The 11,869-nt window shown below is 35.0% G+C and overlaps 1 protein-coding gene across 2 annotated transcripts; it reads left to right on the top strand.

Annotated features, from left to right (window-relative positions):
* Window positions 1-4,044: 4,044 nt before the first annotated feature.
* On the top strand, window positions 4,045-7,833 carry LOC21391563 (phosphopantothenoylcysteine decarboxylase). 2 transcript variants are annotated; one of them, XM_010103638.2, is made up of 4 exons: window positions 4,045-4,419; window positions 5,475-5,821; window positions 6,450-6,762; window positions 7,764-7,833. In XM_010103638.2, the coding sequence occupies exons 2-3, from the start codon at window positions 5,480-5,482 to the stop codon at window positions 6,759-6,761; spliced, it is 654 nt and encodes a 217-aa protein (XP_010101940.1). In that variant the 5' UTR covers window positions 4,045-4,419; window positions 5,475-5,479; the 3' UTR covers window position 6,762; window positions 7,764-7,833. The 2 variants fall into 2 exon arrangements, with proteins under 2 accessions (XP_010101940.1, XP_024025023.1); XM_024169255.1 differs by lacking the exon at window positions 7,764-7,833 and having other exon boundaries at window positions 6,450-7,002.
* The last annotated feature ends 4,036 nt before the right edge of the window (window positions 7,834-11,869 follow it).

Raw genomic sequence — 11,869 nt, 5'->3', positions numbered from 1 at the left:
GCGATTATCGGTGGTTCATGATTCATCAGTTTAATAGGGACCATTAATAAGTGTTCTAGGTAGTATTTAATGTTGTTTAGTTTAATTTGTCCAAAAGGGATTAAATCAAAGCTTTTAAATGCACTTTGGAATTTGAAAGTTTGAAACCGTTCATTGGGCCAGGCCTCATTAAGGAATATGTTTATTAATATTTATTTAGGAGATTAACACGTATTGATTGGCCAAGTTTATTAATATTTACGTACTTTTTTACTTTTACATGACTTTATGTAGATCCGATAGATAAAAAATTTAATCTACTGATATGTTGACATACCGGAAAAGATTTTTATTTATTTTTAAGTACAAGGGAAATAAATAAATAAGGAAAAATATTTATGAGAAATGAGACAAATATCTCTTTACTTTTTTAATATTTGAGTTATGGTGATTCGGGTAAAAATCTTAATTTGAGTTTATTTTTAGATGTGCACATTTGAGTTAAGGTTTGAATTGAGAATCTAATTTTAAGTTTGTGTTAAGTTATACCAAAACTTGAGTTGTGAATAGTAAAAACTGAAGGGAATGTAATTATTTTTGTTTGGATTTATTATTTAAGGTAAGAGAAAATAATTTTTTTAACTGTATCATATAACTCATGTGAGGTGAGTTGAAGGAAAGCATGAACTTGAAAAAACTGGTGCTTTACTTGAATCGTTTTGGATTTGAGTTTAGGGAACATAAGAGCAACTTGGACCAAAATTAGGACTTGAGTTTGGCTTTTTTGAGTTTAGGGGAGCAAAAGAACATCCCCTAAATTAATAAAAAGAGTATTAATTAAGAACACCGGTAAAAATTAAGAGTAAGGCATCGTAAATCCTTTTTCTGGGCAAGAAGATTCTTCAAGTTTTATTCTGTTTTCGGTAATCTTATTTACATAATTTTAATATTTAGATATAGATTTTCCTGATACTTTATGTGCTAACACGGTTATGAGGGCTTATTTGATGGGTTTTGACTAGAGATGTAAGTTTAGACCATCCGGCCTAAATTATCCGGCCCTAAAAGAGAGAGGATCAGCCAAGTCGGGCCCTAAATTTAAAAAGTTTAGGATTGGCCCAACTTGGCTCTAGATTTTATAAGGTATTTTTTTTTTTAAAAATATGATGTTTAAGCCATGCCGACCTAGCCCTAAAGGAAAGAGAGTCAGCGCAGACAGGTCCTAAGCTCAAAAAATTTAGGACCGGGCACTGACCAACAGCGACAAATCTTGAGTTGGCTCATTTAGCCCGGCCTAAACTTACGGTTCTAGTTTTGACTCAGATCAACATTATTTTAGGGCCCGTTTAGTTCGCTTATTCAAGTTTTTAATTCGAGTTGAGATGTGACTTTATATAAGAGCTTTTTACTATAGTAAAAAAGTTAGATGTAACTGTTTTTGAGAGTTTTTTACTGTAGCAAAACTCGAATCGGTAAAATGAACGGGACCTTAGTGTGCTATACATAGTAATTTTTGTTTATAATCGATTCAGCCGGAAAGAGTCTAACTAAGGAAGATCAAAATAATCCGAGACCTGAAGTGGATTTTGAAGCGACTTCAAACCAAAAGTACTACAAAGGAGGGCTATTTTCTAATTACTTGTATTGTGGTCGGGCCACAATTAGGTGTGAAAAGGACTATATACAGCCTCATTCATATTTAATGTGAGCTTCTAGATTGTATCCTACAGGTAGAGAAAAGTAATGCAATGCTATAATTGATGTGTCAATTATAAATTTAGTATTAGAGTGTAAAAATACTATCTAATATAATGTTATTTGTTATGTCAATTTTCTCATATGCTATATTTTATGATAAATTTCTCACTAAGTATAGCATATGAGAAATTTGACATTTAATTGCTATTGATCGGAATGTTTTACTTTTTTATATAATCATTACAACTTTTGCATTTTTTAATTATTTTAAACATAAAAGTTTACTTTTACAACTTTTAAAGTTTAATAATTATGAGAAAAAGTAAATTTAACATTTTAAATAGCATTTTGCATTACAATAAAAATGAAAATAACATACTACATTATACTTTTTGATGATAAATATACAATTGATATTAACATTTGTATTAGAGAGGATGACATGCCCTTCTTTTATTTCTACTTTCTTTTGCCTCATTAAAATTTCATATTCTAACAACTTATAAACCTCTAATTTTTTCAATTTTGCCTTATTGCTTGCTAAATTATTACGAGGTGGTCCATGCTACTAATTTTCCTTTATTTTTTGGTCAAATTTTAAGGAATACAGTTGGAGAATGAGAGGTTTATGTGCTACAGTCGAACACTACCATTATCCAAATGAAATACTTTGCAACAGTTTAGCAAAATAGGAACAAATTATTAAAATTAAAAATTTATGAGAGAAGTTGCCGAAACCCTCGTATGTTTCGTTGGGAGGAATGGAATGGAAAAAAAGATCATTCTGATCATTCTATTGTTTGGTTACTTTATTTTGGCTAAGAAAGCCTTTCCGTCGGAAAGCTGATTCACTCAATTTGAGTGAATCCTCATTCACGTGGGGGGTGACTTGAATGGCCTTTCCATTCAGCGCTCTTAATTTTTTTCCCCAATTTGGCCCTCGTCCCCCCTCGTCCCCGATCAAAAGAAAAAGAACCCTAGCCGCATCTCGCCGCGACCACGACTCCAACTGAGGCCAGCGCAGACACTTGACGGACGGAAGGTCGACCGACTGTTGACGCCGACGACGAGAAACGACCGCAGGTACAATCTTCCCTCTTCTTCCTTCGTGGTTCTTGGAGATCCCTCTGTTCTGGCTTCGTTTTGATTTTTTGAAATCTTCTCTCATTTTCGTTCTGGATCCGTAATCAAAGCCCTAACATTGTTTCTTACTGCGGTTAACATCTCAGAAACTAGTTTTCTCTTAATTTTTCTTTTCCTTTTCTCGGTTAGGTTTTGGATTTTTCGGATTCTTCTTGCTTCTGCATATTCGTTTTCTCAGATTTCTGAAATTTGAGATAATGTAATGGTTCACATATTGGCTGTTTTGATTATTTGTTTTCATGCTCGCTGATTTCTGGATTTCTGGATTCGATTTTGGATTTTGGTTCGATTTTTATTTCGGATTTTGCAAGAATATCAGTTTTTTGGATAATGATATTCGTTTTCTCAGATTTTGATATGGAGAAGACAAGCTACATGTTATTTGTGATTGCTTTCCACTCGGAAAACGGCAATGTGATTTTCATATTACACGGCTTTGATATTTACGAATATGAAATTGGTAGCAACAATTCTGAGAAAGTTTTCAAATTTTCTAAATTACCAGTCTCAAGTTGTCTGATCATGTTGTTTTTTGGATAATTATTATTTTTTTGGGTTGAATTTGGATTGATTATTTTTGGGTTGAATTTTTTTGTGTATTTTTGAGGACCTACCTCAACCTTCCTTCTGAGATCATCCCTGCTACCTTGAAGAAGCAGGCCAAGCCCACCAGCAAGGTCCTCGGTGGCCCAGGGGGCGACCGCCCTCGGTAATTCCTTTGCTTCTTGTGTTTAAGTTTTAACTGGTAGTGATTTGGATTAGTTTTTGGTTTATATTGTTGAGATTTTTGCCGCGTTTGTTAGTCTTTCTTTCCTTGCTTTTATATATTCACGCTTTCTTTCTTGTTTTTATATGCATACTTTTTTCCATATTGTTAGTTGGTGCTACAATGTGATAGTTGGTGCTACAATTTAGAAGCCTCTCGCATATGAATGTCGACTTCATACCTTGTTGATGGCATTTCCATAGGAATTGTTATAGCAATGTATTGTTCACTTCATTGCTATTATTAAATTAAACTCATCAGCGTGCGTTTAAATGGCTCGCTTTGGTTGTTTTATTGTAGGATAATGGCTCGCTTAGGATTAGTCAAAAGTGAAAGTCTGAGAAAGAGGAAGATAGTGGCTTTGCTTTTACATTGGTTGAATATTATGCATGTAGTGCAATGGTTCTTTGAATTGATGGAGAGTGGTGATGGAGGATATAGAACCAATACGACTACAGAGACAACTTTATGTGCTCGACGTGTTTGTTCATAGGCAATATGTTTATCAACTAGCTTACGCAAGTGATGTCATATGCAGAGATCAATTAAGGATGATCAGAATGATCTTTCCTTTCCATTCCATTCCTCCCAACCAAACATACCGTCCTCGGAGTGTCTTTTATTTGTTTAGAGGCAAATCTGTAAAATGTCTTTTATTTGTTTTCTTCAATTCTTCCAAACACAGCCTTAAAGAAATAACACAGATTGCAGCGGGAGAACAAGAGGATGTTGCGTGTTTGAATGTTGATCCTCGGAGTTCCAGAACCGACAGCTTTCTCAACTGAATCCCACACCAAAACCTCGTAAAGCTGCTCTGCAACTCCTCGTTACCGGTCAGTAATCCTCTTCAACTGAAATTATACCTAATTGTACTCCTTTTTTTTTCTTTTCAAAATTTACGCTAAGAATCCAAACGGCTATTTTGACTTGGATCTTCATAATTTCATCTACGCTTGGGAATTATTGATTGTCTTGATCCGTTTGGTTCTCTAGAATATCATCCAACAAAAAGGAAAAAGAAAATCATTAAGGATCAGTTTGAAGCCTGGATTTCATGGAAGAAAGGAACAAAACAAATCTGAGGAAATGAGTTTTTTTTTTTAATTAAAGAAAATATTGAAGAACTTTTGAAAACAAACCTTGATTTCTGTTTCCGCAACACAAGTCCGAAGAAATTTCACGTTATTCTTCTCTTCTTCGCGCAAATCCATCTTCTGCTCCTCTGCGAATCGCCGAACCAGATCTCGCCGCCGCCCTCATATGTATATTGCTGAGGATGTGAAGCAACAGAAAACGATAAATCATGGTTTTCATTATTTGCACTGTATTTTGAGTTTGATTTCAGAAACTTTTTTTGTTGATTCAGAAACAAGGGTACCGAACATTTTTTTTGGGTTTTTCTTTAATCATAAAGTTGATTCCGGAGTGGGAACCAAACGGCCCCTTATCTTTTCTTCCTCGTTTTTTCTTTTGTTTTGTACTTTACTTCATATGTGTAGATATATATATATATATTTTTTTTTTTTTCACCTGAAAATTTGGGTTATAAAATGCCTAACTGGATCAAGTGAGCTATTTTTTGTTCCAAGTTTTTTTTTTTATCTTTTTAAAGAAGAAATTTGTTTATGTGTATATCATTTATCAATTGAAGCTTGTCATTTTCATTAACAATCTATTGTGGCTGTTTGCTCGTTGTTACGTGTATTGGACCTGCAAGAATACTGTACTTGAACATCATTATGATATATATATATATATGTATATATATATATATTTTGGCTGAACTTCCTTTGGATTTGTGTGTGTTTACTCAATTTTTGTAATGCTTGTATGAATCCAAGATGTTTTTGTGTAGAGAATGTTTTATATGAAGAAATTTTTTGCGTAGGTTTTATGGCGTCAGAGCTTGTGGCTGGGGAGAGAGAGCCAATGCAAGTCAATGCTGCTCCAAGAAGGCCTCGGATTCTACTGGCTGCGAGTGGAAGCGTTGCCGCCATAAAGTTTGGCAATCTCTGCCATTCCTTTGCCGAATGGGCAGAGGTACGAGCAGTCGCAACTCGGGCGTCGTTGCACTTCATTGACAGAGCGTCGCTTCCGAAAGATGCTGTTCTTTACACTGATGAGGATGAATGGTCTAGTTGGAGCAAAATAGGCGATAGCGTGCTCCACATTGAGCTCCGCCGGTGGGCCGACATTATGGTTATTGCTCCTTTATCGGCGAATACACTAGGCAAGGTGAATAATTTGGAGATAGCAATCTGCAAGAGTTGTTATAACTTTTACATATTAGGTTTGTTTTCGAGTAAATGTTAAAGTAGTCCTCCATTATCTAGTGGTTGTTTTACTAGAAATATGATGATACTGATTAGTGCATTTCACTGGAAAATGCATGTCACACCTTCAAAACCTTCAAAATTTAGCACTCTTATCCTTCAGGTAGAGTGAGAAAAAGAAAAATGCAGTCCCTAAGACCAGATTCTGCTCCTTTTAGGTTTATCATACTTTATGCTTATGTTTAACCAAATCCCATGTTTGTTAGTCCATTTTTTCTTGGTACAAGAGGCATTAGTGTCCAATATTGATCCATTGGCCTACTTTTTTTAATTAATTTTTTGTAGTTTTTTTTATTGGAGACATCAGTGTATTTTGCATAGTTTCTTTCTGCTCTATGCACAACACCGATGTCTAATATGAAGAAAAATCTATTCAGGTTGAGTTGTTGTCTATATTTCATATGCATTATATAAATATTATGAATGTTTCAGAGAATGTCCTTATATTCAGATAGGACCTTTTTCTGCTTTTCCATAAACTTCATGATTTGGTGTTTTACTAAGTCTGACATCCCGTGTCCTTATTGTAGATTGCTGGGGGGCTATGTGACAACTTACTGACCTGCATTGTGCGGGCATGGGACTACACCAAGCCAATATTTGTTGCACCGGCCATGAACACCTTCATGTGGAACAACCCTTTCACGGAGCGACATCTCATGTCAATTGACGAGCTTGGAATTTCTCTTATCCCGCCCGTCTCGAAGAGATTAGCTTGTGGGGATTATGGGAATGGCGCAATGGCTGAACCTTCTTTAATCTACTCAACAGTTAGACTCTTTGTAGAGTCGCGGAATCAACAAGGTGGCAAAAATGTTCAGCAACAGCAAGTAGTATCATAAGGTTTTAATTTGAAGACTTAAACTGCATTTTTAACTTTTTCGGGTCATTCTGAATTGTTGTTGCAGGCCTTCGATCTTGTAATGGTACTGTTTTAGTCTGTTGATCAGGCTAACTGTACATCTGTTAGGAGTTAGGAATTGATTTGGTCTACATGTATTAACTCTGTGATTTGATTTTGAACCATCATCTTGTTGATGGATTAAGTTGAATATATGATAGATAGTGCTCAAATTACATATTTGATCGGCCTAGTAATTTGCTGGTGTGTCCAGTTGGCTTGGTTGAGTTACCAACTTACCATGACAAGACTCTTAGGCCTTGTTCTTTTACATGATTTGAGTTATAATTTGAGTTGTGTATGTGAGAGAAAATATTGTAACAAAAAAGTTAAATTTGAATTTTTTATGAGAAAAAACACCGTAACAATATGACGTGAGTCATGAAATAAACATAACTAGAATGTTTTGTTGCATGCATTTGAGACAACTACTATCCCATTTGTTTGATAGATTCAACCATAATTCTAACTGTTTTGGTATGGTATCTTCTCTCTTAAAAATTTAAATTTTTGTTCAAACTTTATGTTCTAACATGTGAACTAAACGGGCCACTTTTTTAAATGGCTGAGGATTTGGATAGTGGCATGATGAATTGCATTCCTACAATGACTAATTAAAAACATATTATGGTTGGTGGATCACTACCTGTAATTCACTTAAGCTTAATGGGAAGCACCTCATAAGAAATTAATCTTTGCCTGCTTTCTTTTAAAGAAAAATGTTAGCATCACTCTTTCTATCACTCTTTGTATTTATTGTTTGACAAATGGACTCCACTAACATAATATGTTATTATTTAAACAAAAAATGAGATAGTAGAATTTACTTATCAAATAGTGAATGCAGAGAATGACAGAAAAAGTGATGCTTACATTTATCTTCTTTTAAGTTATAAGGTACTTACAAACTCATGTGTTTAACTGGTTAATCTGTTTTGTTTAGCTTTCAATGTAGTTGGCACCATGGCTTTGAAGTAGGTTTGCAGCACCATGGCTTTGAAGTTTGATGCAAACGTACACATTAAAAGGAACATTAGTGGTTAGTTGCCGACTTATTTTACAAGGTACAAGGATCATGAAGGCAAATTACCATGGCAGAATTTACTTATTTACTTAATGGGACTTAGCAAATGTCTACTGCATACTTTTTTTTTTCTTTTATTATTATTTTAATATAATTTTAATTATATTTAACATAAACGTGCATTACCGATAGGTTATTGGTACCGTAAAAAGCTCCTTGCTTATGTCAAGCTATTATAAATTCTTCTTAAAATAGTTTATTTTTGTCAAGCTGTCGGTAGTTAAATTGGATTACTGGTGGCTGACTAACTATTTCCTAAATTTAGCAATTAATGCAAGTCATGCATCTCATTAATAATAGCTACTGCAAGTCATGCATCTCATTAATAATAGAGCTACGTGTTTGAATATTTAGCAATTAATGCAAGTCATGCATCTCATTAATAATAGAGCTACGTGTTTTAATATTAGGAAACTTGCTTTTTGTTGAAGATCATCTTTCTAGATAGTCTCTAGATCTAGATTATAACAATAATGAAAGTACCAGTGAGAGAGCTTAAGGGTTATTCATTTCACAATTTAAATTTTATTATTATAATTTTTTCTCTTATTCAAATTTAAAGTTAATTTTTTTACTATAATGTTATTGATATTTGATTTTGTATCAGGTTTATTTAAGGGTTCAGACCCAATCATAACGTCACGCGACGTTATTGAGCTCGTTTAGTAGACCCAAGCCACGTTCAGGGAACTCCTGTAGATTGTGATTTTGTGGGTCATGCGTGATCAAATAGGCCCGTTTATCGTTAGTTCGATCTAATTTGAATCATGCTTGAAGAGTTTTCAGAATTAATCGGATTAAATACAAATGGGTGTGGAGAATTTTCAAAAATCTTCCTCCCGTCTTTTGGAAGCCCAAAATTCCTAAGTCGATACCTTAGAACCTCTTCCTCTTCATCAAGATTGATTCTCAGTGTTTTGACTCGAACGGAGGCTCTACCTGCTTCAGACATGCCTAATGGAGACTCCCTCTGTGGTAGGCATGTCTCCCGGAGCATCCTCTTCATGTCCAAGTATGCCTAACAGAGCCTTTTCTGTGTCAGACATATTTCCTTTGGACTTCTTCTCGCCCAACTCACCATCGGAGCAATCTTCGCTTAGAGCATGCTCACCCTTCGGAGCAGCCTTCTTCAGGAGCACGCTCACCGTTGGAGCAGCTTCATTCGGAGCAACTTTCGTGTTAGAGTCAACTTGGCGGCTGCTTAATTAATATTATATAAACCATCTCTGACAAGGTCTGACATTCGAACATGCCTCCGAAAGAGGAAGTTAACGGAGCACAAAGTTGAGTCAAATACTTTTGAGAATTTCAGACCCTGGAACTCTTGATGCCAACTCTAAATCTGAAACTTTGCCTCTAAGTCTTTCCATTTTCAAATCTTTTCTTTGTCAATCCGAAAAGTCATATGATCGCTTTGCTCCAAGAAAAATTGCATGTGCAGGTCTTCGTTAGAGCACTGCCAATTAGGCTTCGAAGTAGCCACCATGAACTTTTCCTTCCATTTCCGGACCAATTCTGTTTCAACTCTGAAAAGGCTTCTGATAACTTTGCTCTATTTTGATCACGTATACATGTTTCCTTCAAAGTGCAATCGATTCACCTCTAGAGTAAGTTTTCAGAAGTCTTCATTCCATTTTTTGCCAATCTCCTCTTCAACTTTAGAAAGGTGTCAGAAGGCTTTGCTCCATCAGGATTGCTTGTGCAGGTGTCCATCAAAGCACGCCGTATGAACTTCCAGAGCTGCCGCCAAAATCCTGCAAACTTCACATATAAATACCCTCATCTTTCTCATTCCATATGACCTGAGAAGACCTAAAAACCTTTGCACTCCCCACATCTTCATTTCACAAAGCTTAATCCACCTGATAACTCTATAAAATAGAGTTATTTTCTCTCTTATTTGCACTTAATTTAACTTTGTTCTTGAGAATTTTTATTTATTTATTTTATTTTTTAAGTTTAGTTTACATTTATTTTGGTTCACTTTACTTTATTTTAGTTTATTTTATTTAGTTTCTCCCTAATTATTTTATTAATCCCCATTTGTGTTAGGTGAAAATGGCAAATTAAACTTGATTAGGAGGATGAAAAAGGAGTTAAAGAGCATTATCTCGTTCATTTCACCGATTTGAATTTAAAATTTGAGTTTTGTTATAATAAATTTTTTTAAAAAATAATCACATTTAATTTTTTTATTACACTAAAAAAATTTTCATATAAAATTACATATCAACTTAAATTAAAAACTCGAATCAACAAATTAAACGGCCTTAAATACACGTAAGCATCCTTTACTCCACGCACCAGCTCCACACTCACGTCAAAGCATCCCTCATGCCCAATGTCGCGCCGCCACGTGGCCTGTCTGCGTTAGAATCTAATGGGCTTGCTTTACTTTTGTGCTCACGTGAAACAAAGGCTATATAAGAGCCTTTAGCCGCAACTGAAGAAGAGGTGACCCCGCGCACTGAATTCGACGAACAGGCGCCCAAAATAATTAAAGCCCCGTTGAAAGAGCTGATTAGAGAATTATTTGGGGAAATTATTTTGAAAAATTTAGGATAACTTTTTAGGGTTATTTTATTTAGGTTTTATTTGAGGGCTATTAGAGAAGGTATTTCTAGAAGGAGAATAAGAGATTTAGAAAACGTAGTTTTGAGACCCGTGACACTCTCAATCGGTTTTATTTTCTAATTTTACAATTCTCTATTTTTGTTCTTTAATTTTGCTTAGTTTGATTATCTAGGGCTACGATATAACCGGATTATGAGTATTGATTTTTCTTGTTTTTAATTAATTCATGTTTTATTCCTTAATATGTTGAGTGTTTCAATTTATTCTTAATGCTTGTGATTGTCTAATTAACAATTGCATGAATTGGTGTTTAATTATGAGATTGAGTAGTGATGGTTAAACATGACCCGTGATTGTTATGCCATTAGAACATCATAAGTTAGAGATAATTATGTGACAAGTGCAGTAGTTATGATTTCTTGTTCTTAATAAATTTCAACACGTTAAAGTCTTAATAGAGATATAGGGTCTGCATAGTTAGGGTATGATTATTGATGTTTGAGAAAGATTAATAATTAACGTAGAGAAATTCACTGTCAGCATTAGGAATAAACATAATTAATTTGAATAGGAATTTTCAGATTTGATTAATTTTGGTGAGTCATAGGCCGGGATAATTTAGGTTATTTGTTTTATATTTGTTATTTTTGATTTTATTATTTTCATCTCAATTTTGGTCATTTGAATAATCTTTAGGGTTAACCAATTTCGGTACTTAATTGAATTAACGCAATCCTCGTGGGATCGACACTCTATTCATTACTTTATTACTTGTTAACGATAACGTACACCTACATTACGATTTTACGCAACACCACCATCATCACCAGCTACTACTTTCATCCTCTTCAGATCACTTTCTCTCTCTTCCTTCATACTTCTCTAGTCTCTTGCTACAGAGACTTGAAGTTCTTCAACTCTTCAAAGTTCTTCATAGCTTCCAAGTGTTGACAGCCTTTGAAACTCCCCCAAAACACTTTTCGATCCATTTCCACCACCATCATAAAGTTCTTCGAAGTTTCTTCACACATTTTCTGGCAACATTCAAGTCTTTATTTTCGGGGTCACCTCTGCTCACCGTCGGAGCAAGTGCTCCGAGCGTCATTCTCACTACCAAAGCAATACAGCTGCTCTTGGAGTTCCCTTCACTAGAGTCTTATCCACCTCGCCAACTTCACTCTCATACTCCAACAGGCCTTATCCACCACTTGAGTCACCATATTCGCTCCTGGAGCAGCTTGCACTTATCTCCAGAGCACTGCTCTATCCAGGCATCTTTGGCCTCCTTTTCTCTATCTCCATCAACTACTTGGTCGCACCTCCCACCATTCTTCATCTCCGGAGTTCTTTTATTTGTGTTTGCAGATTATCTAACGTATTTTGCAGGGCAT

Source organism: Morus notabilis, unplaced genomic scaffold (assembly GCF_000414095.1).
Source record: "Morus notabilis unplaced genomic scaffold, ASM41409v2 Scaffold701, whole genome shotgun sequence".
In the NCBI taxonomy this organism is placed as follows: domain Eukaryota; kingdom Viridiplantae; phylum Streptophyta; class Magnoliopsida; order Rosales; family Moraceae; genus Morus; species Morus notabilis.
This window is presented reverse-complemented; position numbering and strand designations above follow the sequence as displayed.